The following is a 22700-nucleotide window of genomic DNA, read 5'->3' on the forward strand; positions in this document are numbered from 1 at the left end:
ATTTTAAAATGGTTTTAATTAAACTAAATGATATAATACTGCGGCTGCAAAATTTCTGAAGTATAAATGTATAGTATCTTACAAACTCAAGTATGTACTGAACAGAAAAAGGGACCAAGAGCATCTACGAGGCTAACATATAATATTAATTGGAAAACTGTAAAGTTTTTTTTAATTATAGAAGTATATTTATTAAGAAGCTAACTTGGAACTTAATGTCCTTTCAATAAAATATAATATATGATGAGTTCAACTAGTAATTAAAACAATTACTTTATAGCTCTAATGAAAGCTACATCTATTTTTTTTAAAAGCAAAAACACAATAATTTAACATTAGCTGCGAGTTACCTTAGCTAAGCCATACAACACTTTTTTTAACTTATTTTTTTTGTAAATATTGCACTAAAAACTTTATAACTCGCTCCTTTATAAAAAAAACTACATAAATGTAATGTATATTGAGTATTCATGTAGATTACGGCTATGTTCAGAATAATAAAAAAGAGCTTTAAAACTATATAAATTTCGAATTTCGAACTGCTTCTCCACTTACTGGTTTTATTATGTTTGTGGAAAGCTTGTGAAAGTCAAAATTAAAAAACCATATAGGTCCTTTTCTATTTCAAAAACCCCATTCATACTTAAAGGTAAGCAATAATACATGGAGGTTCGAATCGGGATTCCTTTTAAAGGATTATTAAAGTGTTGTGTGCTTCCAGCATAATATTTTTTATATGCAAAAACAGTAGTTTAAAGTATACACATTTGTAAATTTTTTTTAAACCCAAAAAGGAAAGGGAAATTTTCTTTAACTAATATTTTAACTAAAAAGCCTTTTTTTAGTATAATAATTTTTATTAAAAAATAATATCCCTTTAAATCATTCTAAATACAATACAATGAATTGTAAACATTTTAACCCCAACCAGAGACGCTCGTTAAAAAAGTTTAACCAAAAGCGTGGGGAAGTGGCGGTAAAGACTTTATTTATAAAAAACCCACGTGAATAATGTCTATGCAACAAGCCTTAATTTGGTCAAATTTATATTTATCGGGCGCAGTATTAAGTTCAAGGTACTGAAAAATCACAGTAGAGGCTTGATAACTTCGAAGAGGTTTTCTGCTTTTAATTTTTTTTTTATGCTTCACATTGTACTATTTTTTTTTTTAATTTATATAGTTTTTTAGTTTATACTTTTAAATATATATATTTGTTATGATATGTAAGAATAGATATAAAGTACAACTGACAATATAAAATATATATACATATATTTATAGGGCCTTGCACTATAATTTTAGAACCAAAATATAAATTTATGTGAATGGCTAGCCTTTGATTTGAGATTAATTTTTATTTTTTACTTATTTTTATATTTTTTTCTTCTATTTATTCTTTCTTACCTTCATGATTCGCACAAATGAGTCATTTTAAAATGTCTGAGCATCCAGCAACGCACGGCATTACGGGGCCGATATCCCTCCTAAAACCGAACGATTATGATTTGCGCCTCTCATCTGAATTAGAAGAAGCTTTAAAAGATTTTGGCCTTTTTGAAAGTAAAGAAGAAGCAGAACTTCGGTTTTTTTTTAAATTTAATTATTATATATAAATTAAAATAAGGACAGTTGGGATTGTATATTATTAGGTTTGTTAGACAAGAAATTTATTGTTTTTTATTAATTTTTATAACAAAATAAACTTCGAATTAATTCCATTATAGTTTTTAATCTGCTTTATAGTTTTATATAAACTTTATTATAAAAGGTTCTTTATGTACACGCTTTTTTGTAGAACTTTTTATTCTTTATTTATTTAATTTAGTTATCATAATTATTTTTAAATTTAATATTTATATTTTATAAAGTAAATAAATATTATTTTATGTTTCGTTCTTTACATATTTTATTTAGTATAAATATTATTAATTATGTTTAATATACTTAATTTCTAACGACTTTTTTATAATTCTAATTCTAAGTATTATTATTTCAATTTTTTAAGAAATTACGAAAAATAATTTAATATATTTCTATATAATTTTTTTTAATAATTAACATAAAAAATTTCAAGAAATCTGTTAGTAAATTTTATTTCAGGAAATAATATAATATTAATTCCTAATGTGACCTTTAACTTTTTTTTACCAAACTTTAAAATTCAGTTTTTAATTATTAATAATTATATTTTCTCAAAGTTCTTAATAATTTATAAAATTTTTGTAATTACCAAACTTTTTGAATTTATAATAACTTCTTAAGAAAGCATAATTACGAATAAGAAATTTTTTTGATTTTTTTTTACGTTTCATAATTATTAGACAAATTGTGCTTGGCAAGCTCAACGAATTGGTCAAGTGTTGGGTTTTTCAAGTCAGTAAGCGCAAAGGGATTAGTGATGTCAACGTTGGCGGGAAAATCTACACGTTTGGCTCTTACCGACTTGGCGTTCATAGTAAAGGTGATCCTTATTATTATTATTATTATTATTTTATCAGATTATTAATCTTTATTTATTTATTATATAATTTTTTATTATATTTATACGTGTAATATTTTGGTTACTTTTGAATAGACGTATATTGGTGATTATTATAATTACCTATGTATTTTTATTAAATATATATTATTATTTCATTTAATTATGTTTATATATTTTTATTATTTGTATATTTACATATTTACTTTTGTTATATATATTAATTACTATATAGTACTGTTATAATTATCTTTTATTATTATTATTAGTTCTGTTATTATAATATTTATTATATCTAGTTTATTTACTTACATTATATTTGTACACTTATTATCGTTATTATTTTTGTTAAAATATATATTTATTGTTATTTAGTTTAATTATTATGTTTGATATTGTTATATTTATTTTTGTTGTCATACATTTCTTTTTATGTTTCTATATTATTTAGTTTTATTTTATTATTATTATTTAATTATATTATGCTTCTTTACTTATTATTTTTTAATATATATTATAATTATTAAGTTTCATTATATTTATTTATTCATTATTATTTATTATAATTATTATAATATTTAAATATAAGTTTTTATTTTTATTTATTATTATTTGTATACTGATTTTTTATCAGTTTTATTGTAATATTTATTTTTATATTATATATTTTCATTATTACGTAATATCATTATATTCACTTAGTATTATAGTTATTTATATTTCTTAATGTATCTCAATTATTACTAAAGATTTTACATCTTTGATTTTATTTAGGTTTAACGTTTATTTATTTATTTTATTATATAGTTTTTATTATAGTAGTTATATTCTGTTTAGTTATTGTTATTACATTTATTATTTATATGTTACTCTATGTTATCTTTATTATTATTTTTGAGATTTTATAAAGCATATTTATTTATTATTATATAAAATTTTCTACTATTATAATACTATTATATTAAAAAATTATATATTCAGGAAATATATATTTCTTTTTATTACTAATGTTAAATATTTCTTTATTATAATATTTTATATTAAGAAACTTATAAAAAAAATTTACTTTTATTAATATAAAAATTATATTAATACTTTAATTATAATGAAACTAAATTTAATTTTTTATTAATTTAAAATTACAATTAAATTTATAAATTATTATACTTTAATTTATTATTTTTAATTATAAATATTTTACTAATAATTATATTTTTATCTATAATATTAATGTATTTATTATGTAATTTATTAATTTATATACTTTTACTTTTTATTATTATTTTTTTTAAATTTTTTTAAATATTTAAAAAAATATATTTTATATTTATATTTATTATTATTATATATATTGTAGTATATTTTTTTGATCTATTCATTATTATTATTTTTTATAAAGAATACGTAAAATTTTTATTATGTATATATATATATTTACTACTTTTTCTTTGTTATCAGGATTCTTAACCTTTACTTTTCATTATAATTTATGTTTTCTTATATATTTATATTATTTATTATTAATTAATAACTTTTAAATTTATTTAAATTTATTTCTTTTTGTTATTATTGTTATTAAAATTTTTATTATTATAATTATAAGTATTTATTTTTTTTTATTTCTTTTTACTTATTATTATTCAATATCTTTTTGTATAACTATTTAGATATATATAAATTTACCCTTTTTTGTTTATTATTACTTTCCAAATATTTATTATTATTATTATATATATTACTTCTTTTTATTTAATATTTATATAATATATTTTTGTAAACCTTATTATATGTCTATTTTTTTCTTATTATTTCTATATTTTTATTGTTATTATTTTAAAAATGTATTACTATTTCTTTTTTAATTGTTATTATTTAATATCTTTTTGAATACCTTTTTATATATCTATATTCTTTGACATAATTATTTTTATTAATATATATTTCATTTTTATTATTATTTATATTATATATTATTATTATTGATATGTTTAATTTTTTAGGAGCGGATATTGACACGTTATGCGTCGTTCCTGAACATGTGGATCGTGAGGATTTTTTTGGTTATTATTAAATACTTCTATCTTTATTTATAATAACAATTAAAGTTTGCTTAAAGTTCTTTTTACAATTTAATTTCATAAAAACTTTTTCATTAATATTTTATAATAATAATTAGTAGTGAAAGTTTACTAAATTTTTTTATTAATTTTGTATTTGAAAAACTTTTATTATTTTTTGTTCATTAACAATAAATTTTTATATATAAATAGTGAAAGTTTACTAAAAGTTTATTATTTTTATTAGTACTTGTATAATTTATATAGAAAATTTTTAAGATAAACTTATATATATAAATAACATTTACTTAAACTTTTTTACTATTATTGTAATGACATTTATATTTGTAATACTAAATAATAAAATTTTATTGAAAACTTTTTTATTATAGAATAATTTTTTATTAATATAACATTACTTATATATAAAATATTTTTTTAATTTTTTTTATTTTATATTAATTTTTAGTTATAATATAAAGTGTTTTTTGTTTGATATAAGACTTTACTTAATAGTAACATCTCAACTATAAATAATAATAGTTTGTATAAACTTTTTATAATTTAATAATATTTTTACAGAAGAGTGTTATTGTTATATTCAAAACTATTTTTTAATAGATTTTTTATAATAATAAATAATAGTTTATTTATTTATTATTTATATGTAAAAATTTTCCATTTTTATACATGAAACATTATTTTTTAATAATTTTCTTTAAAATTATAAATAATATAGTTTATTAATACTTTTTCTATATATTTTTTATTTTATATGAATTTTTTTATTGTTATAGATAAACATTTTTTAATTTATTTTTTAATAATTATAAATAATAATAGTTTTTATAAACTTTGTTTACTTAATAATTGTTTTTTATATGAATTTTTTTTTATCATTATATACCAAACTTCATTTTTATATATATTTTTTATAATTATAAATAATAATGGTCTACCAAAACTTCCTATTATATAATATATATAAAAAAGGTAATTACTCTTATACATAAACTTTATTTTATAATATATTGTTTTATGATTACAAATAATAATAGTTACTAAATTTTTTTTATATAATGACAATTATTAATTTAAATATTTTTCTTAATTTTTTATTTTATAGAACTTTTTTTTAATATTCAAATGAAAAAGGTTTATAATTGTTAAAAAGCTTTATTTACTATTTTTTTTAAATAATTAAAGTTTATCAAAATTTTTCATTTAAGGGTTATTTATATAAAAAAAGTTTTTTTTTATTAATATTAATAAAAAAAATTTTTAATAATAATTTATTTTTTTGTAATAGTAAGTAGTAAAACTCCACTCAAACTTTTTTAAAAAATATTTTTCGTACCTATAAAACTTTACTTATTATAATAATAACTCGTAATGAATTGAATGTTATTTTTAGCCAATCGTTAGCGTTATAATTATAAACTACTACAAATCTAATTTATCCAAGCAAAAGGGGTGAAGGATTGAATTTCAGTTTTTTTATTTATTTTATATATTTATATATAAGTAGTTATTATAAAATATTATCAACGATAAACTTTTAAGAGTAATGAATATGATTTTATTAGAATTTCTTTTTATTTATATATAGCGATAATAATAATTATAATAGTAGTAATAATTAAATTTACAGTATTGAAATATATGTTAATATTTTGATTGACTTGTTTATAACCAATAGGATCACTCTATGAAGAGCTTTCCAATCGAGAAGAAGTTACTGAACTCACCGCCGTTGCGGACGCATTTGTTCCGGTTATTAAATTGGAGTTTTCCGGAATTCCTGTGCGTCTATTAGAGATGATATTTATTTTAATTTAGTATTTATAATAAAAAAGTTATATTAAAAGTTTTTTATTATTATTTATTTTAAAAATTGAATAGTTTAGAATAAAAAAGTTTTTCTCATGTTATTTCATATAAGTTGAATATTTTATAATAAAAAATTTATTTATAAAAGCATATTAGTATTTATAAAAATAAAAACCAGTTTATTATTATTTACTACTAAAATCTGAATAATTAATTAAAAAATATTATTTATAAAAGTTTATTATTAATAATTATGAAAAGTTAAATTGCTTATAATAAGAAAGTTATAATAAATTTATTTTATTATTACTTATAAGAATACAATAATGAATACTTTTTATGAAGAGAGTCTAGCACATGATTAGTTGTTTAGGAAAAGCATATTTTTTTTGTGGATAAGAGTAGTGCTTAATATAATTATAATAAACTTTTACAATATAGTTATAAAGTTAATACTATTATTCATATATACTTTTACTTTTATTTCTTCATATATTTTTACTATATATATTTTTAGTTTTTTACTTATATTTAAAGTTTTATTATTTTTATTATTGGTATCAATATTACTAATAATATACTTTTATATTCTTTTAATTTTTTTACTTTTATTATTATAATTATATCTGTATATTGATCGTTTTTCGTAAAATTAAAGTATTTTTATACATTTATGAATACTTTTAGTGTTTTTGTTTTATTTATTTTTATTGTAAATATTACTTAAAAACATTTTTATATTATACTTTTAGTAGTTTATATATTATTATTATTATTATTATAATTTTTTTACTTTTATATATATATACTTTTATTTTTTATTTATATTTATGGTTAATGTCATTATTATTATCATTATTTTTTATATAAAAAAACTTTTTTACTTTTACTTGTTACTATTTCTATGTAATTTTTTATTGTTTTACTCATAGTTAATATATTAATATTAATTATATTATGCACGTATATGCTTTTAGTATTAATTATTATTATTTATATTTAAAAAACTTTGTGTTTTACTTATAATTACAAGTATTATTATTATGTATATATTTATAGACTTTTCGTGTTTATTTATTATTTTTATTATATATGAAAACATTTAGTATTTATTATTATTTAGGTATATGAACTTCTAGTGTTTTATTTTATATTGTTATTATCATAAATAAACTTTAAGCGTTTTACTTAATGATATTGTTATTTTATATATGAACTTTTATTGTTTTACTTACGCCATGTATTTAAATTTTTAGTATTTCACTTATGATTATTATATACAAACTTTTAGCGTTTAACTTTCTGTATAAATTTTTAATGCTTTCCTTATTATTAAGATCGACCTGTTGATGGCACGTGTGGCTCTTCAAGGAATTCCTGATGATTTGGATCTGTTGAATGTGAATATTTTGAGAAATACAGATGAAAAGAGTGTTCTAAGTTTAAATGGTAAAATTAAATAATAATAAGTAAAATATAATGTAAATAATGGAGTTGTGAAAATAATAAATATAATAATATAATAATTTAGTAATAAGTATCGTAATAATTATTATAATATGCAATACTTTTAATTCTATGTAATATAAACTTTAATAAGTTTTTATATTTAGAAGTGTATAATATAAATCATATAAAGTATTAAATAATAAGACATATATTATCATAAATATAAATTATAATATATATAATATTACTAATCATTAGTATTTTCTATACTTCTAATAATATAAAATATAAATAGAAAATTTTTATAATAAATTTATAATATAAATATCAAAAGGTTTAAGCAATATTAGTTATATTAATATAAATGTAAATTATTAAAAGTTTTGTTGATAATAATAATAATATAAATAATGTTATCAATAGTGTTTTTTTTCTAATAATCATATTTAGTGTAAATAATAAAAAGTAATGATAATAATATATTGGTAATAAATAGTCTTTTAAAAGTAATAAATTAATATAAAAATCTATTATTAAAATCAATAATAACAATAATAAATATAATAATACAAATTATTAATATAATAAAAAGTTTTTAAATATTATAATAATTAAGTATAATAGTTTTATTCTTAATGATAATAATATTAATAAAAAATATAATAAAAAGTAAAAATATTGATGATTATATTAATGAAAAATATTAAAAAGTCTTAAAAATTATTATTTTGTTATAAAATATAATAATAATTATAATAATATAAACTATTGATAATTAAAATTTTCTAAATAATGATATATATATTAATATAAAATCTATGAATATTAAAGTAAAGATAATTATAATAATGTAAAATATTAATTTAATAATTAAAATATATATAATGGATAGTTTTTTAATTATAAAAATTAATATAATATATAATATATATAAATTTTTTAAAACCATAATGTAATATATAATATATAAAATATAAAGTATAAATAAACATATTTATAAAAAGAAAAACTTTAAATAATAAAAAGTTTAAATAAAATGAAAATAAAATTTAATAATAATATATTTAGGATAAGATAAACTATAAATAATAAAAAGTATTATTGTTAATATATATCACATACTCATAATAAAAATTTTAAAAAATAATGATATTTATACTAATATAAATCATAAAAAGTAATAAGGAATAAATAATGTCATTTATAATAATGTAATGAAGACACAGGAAAAGTTTAAAAAATGATGATTATACTAATTATTATTATAATATATATATATATAAAAGTCCTTTAACTAATTTTATTAATTCAATATTATATTAAAAATAATAACTTATTATTTGATAGTAAAGTTTATATCTATTATAATTATAATTTAAAAAAAATATATTTACTTGTTAAGCATAGAAATAATAATATTGGTTATCAATTTATAATAATAATCACTGTTCTATATAAATAGTAAAGTCTTAAATTATTATGATTGTAAAGTTTATATTTTAACAATAAACAATTTAATATAAAATATAATTTATTATATATAGAAATAATAATACTTTTATATTAATTATTTTAAATATTTACTATTAATAATAATTATCTTGGTTATTTATTATGTAAACTTGCAATGGTGCATATAAATATTCGTAATAATAATTATATAATCTATTTTTTAAACGTGTTATTTTTATAAAAAAAGTAACTATAATGCATTATTAATAATATTATTTTATTATTTTAAATATATGTAAATACAACTGTCACTATATTAATATTTTATGTACATTTATATAAAGAAACCTTAGTTTACTAATAATATTATCTTTTCTTATGATATAAACTTTTTATATTTTATAAAACTATATTTTTTAATAATAATGTTTAATATTATAAACTTTATTGTTTTAATATAATAATAGTAGTGGTAATGTAAGTAGTATTATAAAAGGTACAAGTATAAAAGCTTTAAACTTTTTTTTTAATAATAAAAAATATTTTTTTAATAGAGATAATAATACGTTAAATAAAAGTTTTTTTTATCATTTTTTTCAAAAGTCCGATGATAGTAGTAATATCAAATAATAATTATGTTAATATATATATAATACTGTTTATATTAATAACACTAATAAAAGGATGCCGAACAACTGATCAAATATTACGTTTAGTCCCGAATATTTACAGTTTTCGAATTTCTTTGCGGTGTATAAAGGTTTGTTATTTATTATTATTATTATAAAAAGCAATAATAAGTAAATTTATATGAATAATAAATATATATAGATAATGAACTATAAGGAAATATATATACTAATAATACAAAAATTTTAAATTCTTAGTAAATTTTTAATAACTTATTAATTATTTTAAGTAAACATATAATAATAATTAATATATATTATATAAACACAATAAATAATATATTTAACTGTAAGATGATAAATTGAAGGTATGTTTATATATATATAATGAATTATGAAAAAAATATTCTATATTAATAAATATATCATTAAAAATACTCTAAAAAATATTATAACATTTTTAAGTTTATATATTAACACTAATAAAAGTAAATAAATATATATGAAAATAATAAATTATAAGTAGCAATATAATAATTATTTTATATAATGTTTGATCCTGTATAAAGTGTATTAAACTATTAAATATTAAACTAAAAAGTTTTGTATTATGTAAATTGTTAATAACAATCAATATGTAAATAAAAATGCTATAAAATATATATTAATATATGTATAATATTTTATGAAGTTTAATATATTGATAATGATAAGTAAATAATAAATATATAATAGTAAGTAATACAAATAATATTTATACTGAATATTAAAAAAACATGTTATCGAAATTTCATAGATACAAGAATAAATAATACAAAAAATATAAATAATATGAGACTAAATACATAAATTTTGAAATCAATATAAACAAAAAAGAAAAAATAATATATGGGATTGTAAATATATTAGTAGTACATCAATATAAGAAATAAGTACTATACAATAATTAAAATACCTTAAATAAAAAATAAATATTAACTAATAATAAAGAAAGGCATAAAAATATATAAAATATAGAAAACTAGTAAATTTTATTTATAATAAATTATAAATAATTAATAATAATAATAAATTTAATATATATATAATATAAAAAACTTATAACTTTGATTGGAAATAATCATAAATAATAAATAATATAAGAAAAAATAAATATAAACTGTAAATTTTATAATTATTTTTATAATAATAAATATATAAAAATAAAAATGAAAAAGATTTTTCATTATTACTGTTTTTAAAATATAAATAAAAAAACAGGAAAAATTATAAATCGAAAAATACTAAACATACATTATAATGAAATATTGTTAGAAAAAAAATGAATAAAAAAATTGTAAATATAAATATATATAAAATTTAGAATTAAATATTTATTATCAATGAAAATAGTTTAAAAGTAAATAATAATAATAGTTGTGGGCTCAGCGAAGAGGGATTTACTCGAACACGATGGGCTTCCTCGGGGGCGTCGCGTGGGCCATGCTTTTAGCACGTGTTTCTCAGGTGGATGCTTTTATTTTATCATTTTTAAGTGAAGTGAGCGAACTTTTTTTAGCGATACCACTGGTTATTTTAGTTTTGATTCACTGATTCGTGCATATATTATGATTTTTATCGGTTGTTTATTTGTATTTTACTAATATTTAAGGAGATTTATCGATTCCATTGGCGGTTTTTTATAAATATCTAATTTTTTTCATTATTTTTTGTTCAAATTAGCTAAAGATACGCAACTTTATCTCTTGTTTCCTTGTAATTTTATTTTTTCCTCAATATTGGTTGGTGAAGCTTTAAATCCAACTCCATGGTTGGTCTGTTGAGGAGGTTTAGCATTCTCCTGTCTCTAATTTATTGTATATCATTATTATGGTTGTATAAGTACGACTTGTGAAGTGGACTGCTTTAAAATTAAGTTTTCTATTGGATATTTTTAATGGGTTTTTACTTAATTCTGTAATGGATAATTGGTGAAAGTATAGGGTTCAACTTCTATAATTGGGAGTTCATAGATTTATGCGTTTTCATTATTTTCGTTGAATTTCTCTCGCTTCTCGGTGGTATTTTATTACCTATATTATGGGATATTATGAAACTTTTCCCCTTTTTTCTCGATAATATGATTGGTGGAGATTTATTCTTTTGCTATATGATTAGTTTTTTATTTGTACATTTCATTATTTTTCTTGAATATTGTACTTTTTTTGGAAAAAATTTTTAAGTAGCCATTTTATTGGTTACTTTTGACGAATTTTCTAATTAACTTTTTATTGTTGGTTTTTTAGAAATTTTATATCATAATTTTTTTGCACCATAGATTTGTTGATGATTATAGTACTTTTTATTTATTACATTACGCTTTTAATTGGTTATTTGTTTAATATTATAATATATAACGGAGACATATTTTTACAGGAAAATTATATTATATTTATTATGAATAATCTATTCATTATTTTTTATAAAAGCTTTACCCCAACGGCGCCCCATCCACTCTTGTTTGTCGATTTTTTCGTGTGATGAGCCAGTGGCCTTGGCCCACTCCCGTCTTACTTAAGCAAATAGAAGAAGCGAATTTGGGTTTTCCCGTGTGGAACTCTCAAGTTATTATTTAATAAATATTATAATATAAAGATGTTATTGTTATTTTGGTTTTATTATTATGAATGCTAAGATTATAAATAATAATATTACTACTAAGGTAAGTATTATTATAAATATTATTTTTAATTTAATAATTTTAAGTATTACTATATAAAAATTATTATTATAAATATTACAATTGTTATGATCGTTACTACTATTGTCAATATTATTATTATTACTACTATTGTTTTTATTATTATTTTCTTTACTCTTATTATTATAATTATTATTATTGCTTTTTTATTATTAGTTATTTATATTATTACTATTACAAATATTAATAATATTATCTTCAGTTTTAATTTAAATATGCATTTTGTTTTTAACATGATTGTGAATTTGTAACATTTTTAATTTTATTTACTATATTTTCATTAACAATGAATATTTTTTTTTGAATTTCGTTATAATTGTTCAGTTTTTATTATTATTATATATAATAAATAGTTATCTTTAATTTTATTTATTTTTTGTTCTTTGATTTTTATTATTTATGTGTTTTTAATAATTAAAAAAATTATTTAACAAATTTTATATTTTATAATATAATATAAAAGTATATAATATTGTTTTATATTATTATTTTTAAATATTGTTACTACCAGTTTTATTTTTTCAAAATTATTTTAGTTGTGAAACTTTTTTTTTTGTTTGATTTCATGAGGAAGTTGAAGTATTTTTACTAGTAATTACTAATTTTATTTTTTTTTTAAACGAAAAAATTTTGAAATAATTCTTATTATAAATTTTAAAAATTTATTATAATTATTATTTATGTTATTATTATAATAATCTTCAGTTTTATTTATTCCCTTAAAAAAATTATACTTTATACTTTAGAAATTGCTTTTGTTTATGGACTATTATTATTTACGAGTACTTTAATAATAATAATAATATTTTTTATGACTATAATATTAGTAATTTTGATATACCATTATTATCATTTTCTTATAATTATTAAATAATATCTCTAATTATTATTATAGTAAATATTATTATTATCATAATTATTAAATATTATTTATTTTGGAATAATTATTTGTTATTGATATAAATTATTATTAATAAGTATTTTTATACTTTGTTCTTTTATATATAAATATTTTATTTTTTAATAATTTTTACTATTATATTGAAGTATTAACATGATATAATAATATTATTTGGTATTCATTATTATATTTATTATTGTTTCTGTTATTATTATTATCATGGCATATATATTTTTGTTTTTATTTATATATTTTTATATTAATTTATAATATTTTGTTATTATTATCACTATTATTATTTTTTTTATTATTATATTTATGATGAAGAAATTTTTATTGTTATTTATTATTTACTATGAATAAATTTTTTACTAATATTATATTAAAAATATTATTTATTTGTTATATTTATTATATTATTTATATCTTCCTTAATTTTTTGTTATTAATATATTTATTACAGCTATTATTATTTCTTATATTTAATATGAATATTTTTTATAATTCTTTGTATATATTTAATATATTAGTTGGCATTTTCAATAACTATATATTAATATATTTATTATAGTTATTCTTTCGACTATTATGATATTATTCTTATTATAATTATCTATATTATGAATATCGTTATAACGATTTTCCTTTAAAAATGTATATTAGTAATTTTTAATAATATTTATTATTAATTTTACATTACGATTATTATATTTTTGATTATTATGATACTATAAATGTTTTTATTACTCTTTTTATTCTTATATTCAACTATATTCTAACTTTAATAATTACTTTATATTACTATATTTCTTGTTGTTATTGTTGTTGTTACGTTTATTATTTTTATAATTATTATTTAGTATAAATATCTTTATTGTATTTGTATATATATATTACTTATATGTTCAATGATTACTCACTATTAATATATTTATTAGAGTTATTATTAATAATATTACTTTTATCAATTTCCTTTTTCTACTCATTTTATTTATATTCATTATTATTTCTGAAGCTCAACCCGATGGACAGCCGCCATATCATGCCTATAATAACACCTGCCTACCCTTCTATTAACTCTACGCATAACGTGATGGAGTCTACTCTCAGCGTGATCAAAGAAGAGTTTAACAGGTTATATATTTGTTTTTGATTGGTTGCTTTTTAAAACGCACGAATGATAATAAAGGGCTCTTGGTATTACACTAAAAATTGAGAATAATCAAAGCACGTGGAAGGAATTGTTTGAAAAAAGCGATTTTTTTTATGTACATAAAAATTTTATTCAAGTGGATGCCTTTTCTGGTATTATTACTACTGTTACTAATTTTATTATTATTATTCTTATTATATTTATTTTACATTACTAATATTTTCATTATCATTATTTCTGTTACTATCATCCTTATTGTTAGAGCAAATAATTATTTTTTTTCCTATTTATATAGAAAATGAAGAGGATCATCGAGCATGGTACGCTCTAGTCGAAGTAATTCTTAATATTTTTATTATTCCTTATTGTAATATATATAATTTTAAAACTATTTATCTATAAAAGGCTCGAATTCGTTTTTTAGTATTGCAGTTTGAGAGGACTCAAAACGTTCGGCCTTGTCCTTTCCCGAAGGTGTTATTATGTACTTATGATATTAATAAATATTAATAATAGTATTACTAATAGATCAGGATAATATTTATAATAATAAAAGTAAATATTAAAAATTTATATAAACAGAATTTACAGAAAACTTACAGAACTTTTTTTTAGTAAGCAATAAATATAAAATATATTAAAATTTTACATGGACAGTAGAAAAAATATTATAAAATGTACGAAAACTAAGAAAATAAATAATACTGTACAATATAGAAAATGCATATAATATTGATTTTGTAATGAATAATTTTTAAAGTTTTATTATAAATATTATTATTATCACTATTGCTATTTTTATTTTCTATAGGCGTATCACATCCGGCCTGAGGAGAATCTTTTTCAAACAACCTTTTTTATTGGCTTAACTTTTCCTCCCAAGTCACCCGGTTATATTATTATAATTATTATAATTATTACTATCATTTTCATTATTTCCTTATTATTATAATCACTATTTTTTGTTTTTCTATACCATAATATAATGAATTTTTTTAGACGCTGTTTCTACTGGTGGGAAAAGGCGTGTTGAGCTAACTCCCGCCGTTCGGGAATTTATGCGTAAAGTTCAAACTTGGCAAGCTCATAAAGAGTCAATGCAGCTAAAAGTTCACCACGTGAAAAGGTATTTTTTTTTGTTAAATATATATGTAGTCATTAAAAAATATATGTAATTTTTTAATCTAATTTGTTATTTATTTGGTTTTCTATTGGTCTATTTTTTTCATTTTGTTTATTAATACTCTTTTATTTTGTATTTTATTTTCTACTTTATTGGGCTGTCGGGTTTTGCCTTAAAGTCTCTATTATTGTTTTTTGTTTTTGCATTACAAATAAAGTTCATTATTTTATATATTTATTTCTTTATATATTATCTATAATATTTATTAAAACTTTTGTAAAACTTTTATTTACGTTATATCTTAATTTCTTTGCTTTTTTTTTTCTTTGTTATATTTAAATATTAATATTTAGAGTAGGTAATAACTAATTTTATTTTTTACTAAAATATCTAATCTTTTATATAATAAACAACTTTTATATTTATTATTTATCTATTTATAGCCTTTTTTTTCTAAACTGTATTTTTATTATTTTCCTTATTAAAAAAACTTACTTTTGTAGTTCATTATTAAAAACTTTTTCCTTAAAAAGTTATTTTTATGCATTATTGTATTTATATTATTATTTATAATTTACATAAATATTATCTACTTTTACTTGTGCGTAAAAATAGGTTTAAAACTTTATGAATATTTTATTATTTATTTCTTCACTTATTGAGCTAAATTGATTTTTTTTAAGGTTTTTGATTAGCTAATACTTTTTTTTACAAATTTCAAGCGGTTGATTATAATATTAATTTTTACTTACCGTTTTATCCGTTATTTTATTGGTCAGATCTGAACTTCCGGACTTTATTTACGAGGACGGCGAGAAACCCGCGCGAAAAAAAAGGTCCGCCAAAGTTGAGCAGCAGCCAATTATTTTGGAAAATAATGATAAACGTCGACGAACTCATGAATTTTTATGTGATTTTTTTATTATTATATTTATGTAATCCGGTTTCAATTATTATTTTTTTATGTAGATTTTTTGTAATTTTATATTTTCTCACCATTTTGTTTAGCTTTTATTACTGTAACTATATTTACTTGGTCGTATGTTTGCTATCTATATTTATTTATTGTTATTAAATTTTTTAGGCATATTAGAATTATTATTATTTCCATTTAATCAATATCTATATATTATTATTTTAATTTAGTTATATTAATAAATAATATTTCTTATTTAATATTTATATATTTGTTTTTATTTTTTTTTATATAGTTTTTATTATTTCTATTCTTTATTATTATTTTTATTTATTCATATTTATAATTATTTATTTATTATTCTATTTACTCATATTTTTACTATTTATATATTTTTTAACATTAATTTATTTACTATCGTATATTATATATATTTGATTATTATTACTATCTTTATTATATATATGTGCGTATTTATTATTAATTTAATTTAGTTATATTTTATGATTTACATTTCTTTATTATTTTTAATATAATTTAGTCACATTTTTGTAATTTCCTTTTTTTATTTGTTATCAATTTATTTATTATTTATTTTATTGTTATATTTAATACTTATTTATTATTAGTACTATTTATCATTATTTTACAATCCTTTTATTATATACATTTTTTATTGTTATTTTTTTTCATTTGTCATTTTAATATTTGATATTATTATATTTAAATATTTTTGACATACTGTTTTTGATTATATTACTTAATTTTTTTACTAATATTTATAATTATTATTTAGTATTATTTTTATTATTTTATTATATTTATTATTTTTTATTACTATTTTTCTTGTTTATACATTTAATACTTTTTTTTATATTTACATTTTTATTTATTACTATTGTTACTTTATTTATTCTTTTTGCATATGTTACTATTTTTATTTAGTTTTATTATATTAATAATAATATATATACATTTATTATTTACTATTATTTTATGTTTATTATACATATTCTTTTTTAATATTTATAGTTATTATTATTTCTTGGTCATTTTTATTTCTACATTTTATTATTTTTATTTAGTTTTCTTGTTTATAGTTTTTTTAATATTATGTTTTATTTATCTTCGTATTTACTATCTTTGAAATTTATTACTTTTATTTTATTGATTTATTATTTTTTCCTTTTTAATATTATTATTATTTTATTTATTTTAGAATTATTTATAATTATTGACTTTTTAGTAATTAATTAGCGCTTTATATTTCCTTTTTTTTTTATTTATATTTATTTTTATTAACTTGTTAAATACTTATTATTATTATTATTATATTAATTTTTCCTTTTTTCATTTATATTTGTATGTATTAATTCTTTGTTCTTGTTAGTACCAATGTATTTTTAAATTTTTATTTTATTATCTATTTATTTTGATAAACTTTTATAAATTATTAATTTCATATTTATTTTTCTTTTTTATTATATAAATTATTATTACTTATATAATCAATAATTATTCTCTTACTTTTTATATATTATTGTTATTTTTTATTCATACTCATTCACTTTTTAATAATAATTATAATTTTTCATTATTTTTATATTTTATTAATTTTTATTAATACCATTGTTACTTATTATTTATTATTTTTATTCATATTCGTAATTATTATAATTTTTCCAATTATATATTAGTAATTTTATATTTATATTTATTAACTTTTTACTTGTTACCATTATAAATTTATTTTATATTCATAATTATTATCATATTATTTTTAAAAATCAATATTTATTATTATTCATTTATACTTTATAATATATATATTATATATTAATATCTATACTTCATTTATATTTTTGTATATAATATACTTACTTATTTACTAATTACTATACGTTTTTACTATACTTCATTTTTATAATATTTTATAGTATTATTTAAACTATTATTTTTTTATATTATTTTTATTTATGTATATAAATTTTTATTTTATTTATAGTTGTTCTTTTTTTATTTATGTTTTTTATTCACTATAGTTATTGCTAATAATCATTATAGCAACAGCCACGGTCGCTACCAGTGATCCACTGGAGGACAATTTTTCTAGTGAACTAGCGGAACCCATGCAAGCGGCTCCCCTGCCACCCCCGAGTTCCTCTTTTGACCAGTCAGTACCAACGTCTAGCCCGTGCCAGTCGGACATTAGTGGGTTTTCTAGTTCCTTTGATGCTACTGCTACTCCGGACTGTGTTGAGGAACTTACCTATGAAAACACGCCCGGGATTGTTTATGCCTCTAACCACGTGGCTTCTGTCCACAAGCGACCGCTTATTAACTTAAGGATGGCCAATGGGAAGAGTGGCTGAAGAGAAAAACCTTTTTTATGTTTTTTTAGTTTATTCGTTTTGATGTTATTATTATTATTTTGATTTCAGAATTTTGTAAAAGTTCATTTCAGTGAATTACATTTTATAAAAATTAATAAAAGATTTTAGATTATTTTTACTTTTTTTATATGTTTTTAAAAAAAAGGTACATTCTTTTTCTGATAAAAATTTTTAATTTCTTAAAAAAGTAGGGGGGAAATCTTTAATTGTTTTGATATTATTGTTATCTATTTATTTTCAACTTTTTAAGAAAGATTCATAAAATTTTTAAAAAAACAAAAATTAAAAGTTTATAAAACTGTAGAAGTAAAAATTAAAAAAAAAATTGTTTACGTGAGTAAATATATATTAAATTATATTTAATTTAGTTTGAGAATATTTTTAGTTACTTATGAAACTTAATGGTAAAATTGACAAAAAAATATTTATGAAAAAATTAAATTAACAAGTTAGAAAAGACAAAAAAAAGAATTTATAAAGTTTGAAACAAATATATTTATAGGATTTATTAAAATTTAAAAATATTCGTGGTCGTCCTTACTAATCTTGAAAAACTAAAATAAAATTTCAAAAAATTTTTATTCAAGAACTTAAATTTACGTTATAAAAAATCGAAAAGTTTTTTAAAATTTTGAGAAATTTAAAATATATAAATACGAAATTGAATTTTTAAAATTATTTTTTCAATTGCTAACAATAAAATAAAAATAAGTTTCCTAAGGAGAATACATATTCGTCATGAAAAAATTTACCAATTATTTTACTTTTGTTCTAGATAGTCTTCAAGTATTTTTTAATTGCTAACAATAAGAGTAAAAAATAAAAGTTATAGATTTTAAATTACATTAGGAAAACAAAAGATTTATATGGGAAGTTATGAAAAATTTAAAAATTATAACTGAGATTAAAAAATAAGTTATTTTTTTCCTTCGAAAGTCAATTATTTAAAAAACTATGTGAAAGATAAAGAAAAGCACTTAGAAGTTTAATTTACAAGTTATAAAAAAAGTTTATGAAATTTTAAAAAATTATTTAGGATATGTATAATATATCTCATTGCTAACATTGAAAGATAGTAAAATTTAATAACAGAAAATTAAATTTACGAGTATAATAAAATGAATGAAAAATAAGTAACTAAATTATGTAATACATTACAGTACCAAGATTTAAAATTTAAAATATTATTCGAGGTGGCTTTTATTATTAAAACAACTAAAATAACAAAGAAAAAAAGTTTTAATATAGAAATTTTATTAACAAGCTATTAAATAGTAAATAATGAATTAAAAAAAGTTATTAATTTCATTTAATTATTTTTACAAATTTTAAAAAATTTTTAAGGAATCTTCACTATTTTTTCCATGCTAACAATAAAAGTTAAAAAATAATTTATTAAAGAAATTATAATAATTTAAAAATAGAAAAATTAAAGATGTTTATTTGGTTTGAGGCAGCCTTTTATTATTTTATAAATCTAAAACTAAAAATATTAAAAAGGTTTTAATAAAAAAAATTAAATTTTTAAGTTAAAAGAAAATAATGATATTTTTAAAATTTACAAAAATTTTTACCATTTTTAAGTAAATTATGTTTATCAGTAATATAAGAATTAGAAGTGTGTTTAATTTAGAAAAATTATTTTATAGTATATATATAATAACTATCTTAAAAAAAGAAAAAGAACGTAAAATTTTTAGAATAATAATACTTCATAAAACTTTTATAAAATAAATAAAAAAAAATAATTATTATAAAAATTGTGAAATCTTTTTAATTTATAAAAAGAGGTGTTAATGCTTGTAAGAAAATAAAAATTAAATTAATATATATAAAAAGTCTATAAAAAATAAATATGTGCATTGTAAAAAAAAAAAAAAAAAACTATATTTTCTTTTAAAGGAGTATTTAATTTATATAGATGCCAACAATGAAAACAAATAGAATTGGCATTTTTGAAGAATTTAATTAATCAAAATACCAAATAATGAAAATTTATTTTAAACATTTTTATAAAAAATTAAAAAAAAAATTATTCCTAAAAAGTTTAAATTTTTTTTAAGGCGTTAGATCTATATTAACGCCAACAATAAAAGAATTAAAACGTCTTTTTTGAATTATTTAAACAAAATACTAAAGTATAAGGCAAAATTTAAATAGCCTTTAAGAAAAAGTATAAAAAAATAATCAATATTTTTATGTTTTCATATTTTTCTCAAGTACGTTAAATTTATAAAGACCCACATTATTAGAAGTAAAAATATGTTTTTTTTTAAAATTAATTAAACAAAATATTATTATACATACAATATTAAAAGGCTATTCTAAAGAACTCTGAAAAAAAAAAATTAATTAAATATAATATTTTTCCGGAGAGTTAAATTTATAAAAAGGCCAAAAATAAAAGATTTAAGACTGACTTCAGAGAAATATAATATAATAAAAACTTAAAGTATAAAGATTTAAAAGCCTTTAAGAAAATTTTTTTAAAAATTAAGTAATATTTTTTGTCTTCATATTATTCTCAAGTAGTGTTAAATGATATAAAGACCAACAATAAAAAATAAATGTCTTAAAAAAAATAATAACAAATATTAAAGTATAATGGATAAATCATGAAGCATTAAAAAATTAAAAAAAAAATAAGTAATATCATTATAAAGTTTTTATATTATCCTCAAGTTGTGTCAAATTATATATAAAGGCCAACCTTAAAAAGAATTAAAACGACTTTTTTAAAAAATAATTAAGAAAGATATTAAATTGAAAAAAATACTTTAAAAACCTTTTTAAATTAATTTTAAAAAAATTAATCGCTTAGTCCGGAATTTTTCTCAAAAATTTATAAAATTTTTATAAATTCAAAAATTAAATTAAAAAAAGACAAATTATAAAGAGATATTATAAAAGCACGAATAATACTTTTCTAAAGTAAAAACTTTATAAATCTTTTAGCATTGCCATTTTTATCAAAACTAAATTATATATATTATAGGTAACTTTATTTATATTATTAATTTATTTTATATATTTCAAATATATTAAAATGAAGACTATAAAGAAATAGGAAAGTAGAAAGTAATAATTTTAAAAAAGTTAATTGAAGTTATAATAAATTTTAGGCAACTGCTAAAAAAAATTTACAAGTTATAATTTTTATATAAGTTAAGTATTAACAAATTTTTAGCATTCCTGTTAATTTTTTCATATTTATAAAATTATTTTATATTGATAAATAAAATTTAAATCTCACCGTAACCTGGAAGGCTGATTCTTGCAGAAAGTCAAATAATTATTTAGTTGTCGCCTCTCTTCTGACCGTTATAAAGAACAGTTTAAGCGAATGGATATGTTGACAGTACGAATTCAACTTTAAAGCATTTTCTTAGCCAATACTTTCCTTTTTTCCAAGAGAAAGTTATATTTTTTTAGTACAATCAATATTTTTAACGCATTCTGAGTTTAACGTTGCATTAGTCAGTCTCTGGGTTTGCCAATCCGTTTAAAAATTAGACATCTAATATTACTTTCAAATAGGGTTTTCTAGAGAACATTAACTACTCTGCTAAAGGTAAG

The 22700-nt window shown here is 17.0% G+C and overlaps 1 protein-coding gene across 1 annotated transcript; it reads left to right on the forward strand.

Annotated features, from left to right (window-relative positions):
• The first annotated feature begins 1342 nt into the window (after positions 1-1342).
• On the forward strand, positions 1343-19203 carry LOC135145990 (poly(A) polymerase type 3-like). The gene is made up of 16 exons (XM_064078120.1): positions 1343-1584; positions 2324-2463; positions 4482-4541; positions 6238-6341; positions 7706-7817; positions 9953-10029; positions 11315-11404; positions 12367-12501; positions 14555-14673; positions 14729-14844; positions 14988-15028; positions 15098-15166; positions 15504-15582; positions 15692-15818; positions 16595-16725; positions 18796-19203. The coding sequence occupies exons 1-16, from the start codon at positions 1424-1426 to the stop codon at positions 19101-19103; spliced, it is 1869 nt and encodes a 622-aa protein (XP_063934190.1). The 5' UTR covers positions 1343-1423; the 3' UTR covers positions 19104-19203.
• Positions 19204-22700: the final 3497 nt, after the last annotated feature.

The sequence above is a fragment of the Zophobas morio genome, unplaced genomic scaffold, assembly GCF_036711695.1.
Source record: "Zophobas morio isolate AGI-343-1 ecotype UQ-CSIRO unplaced genomic scaffold, CSIRO_AGI_Zmor_V1 ptg000205l, whole genome shotgun sequence".
Lineage (NCBI taxonomy): Eukaryota > Metazoa > Arthropoda > Insecta > Coleoptera > Tenebrionidae > Zophobas > Zophobas morio.

Excerpts from the sequence above, each read along its gene's own strand:
- LOC135145990 (XM_064078120.1), top strand. The coding sequence starts at position 1,424 with ATGAGTCATTTTAAAATGTCTGAGCATCCAGCAACGCACGGCATTACG. Across the intron at positions 7,818-9,952 it reads GAGTGTTCTAAGTTTAAATG|GATGCCGAACAACTGATCAA; the intron begins GTAAAATTAAAT and ends CACTAATAAAAG. Across the intron at positions 15,029-15,097 it reads CATGGTACGCTCTAGTCGAA|GCTCGAATTCGTTTTTTAGT; the intron begins GTAATTCTTAAT and ends TATCTATAAAAG.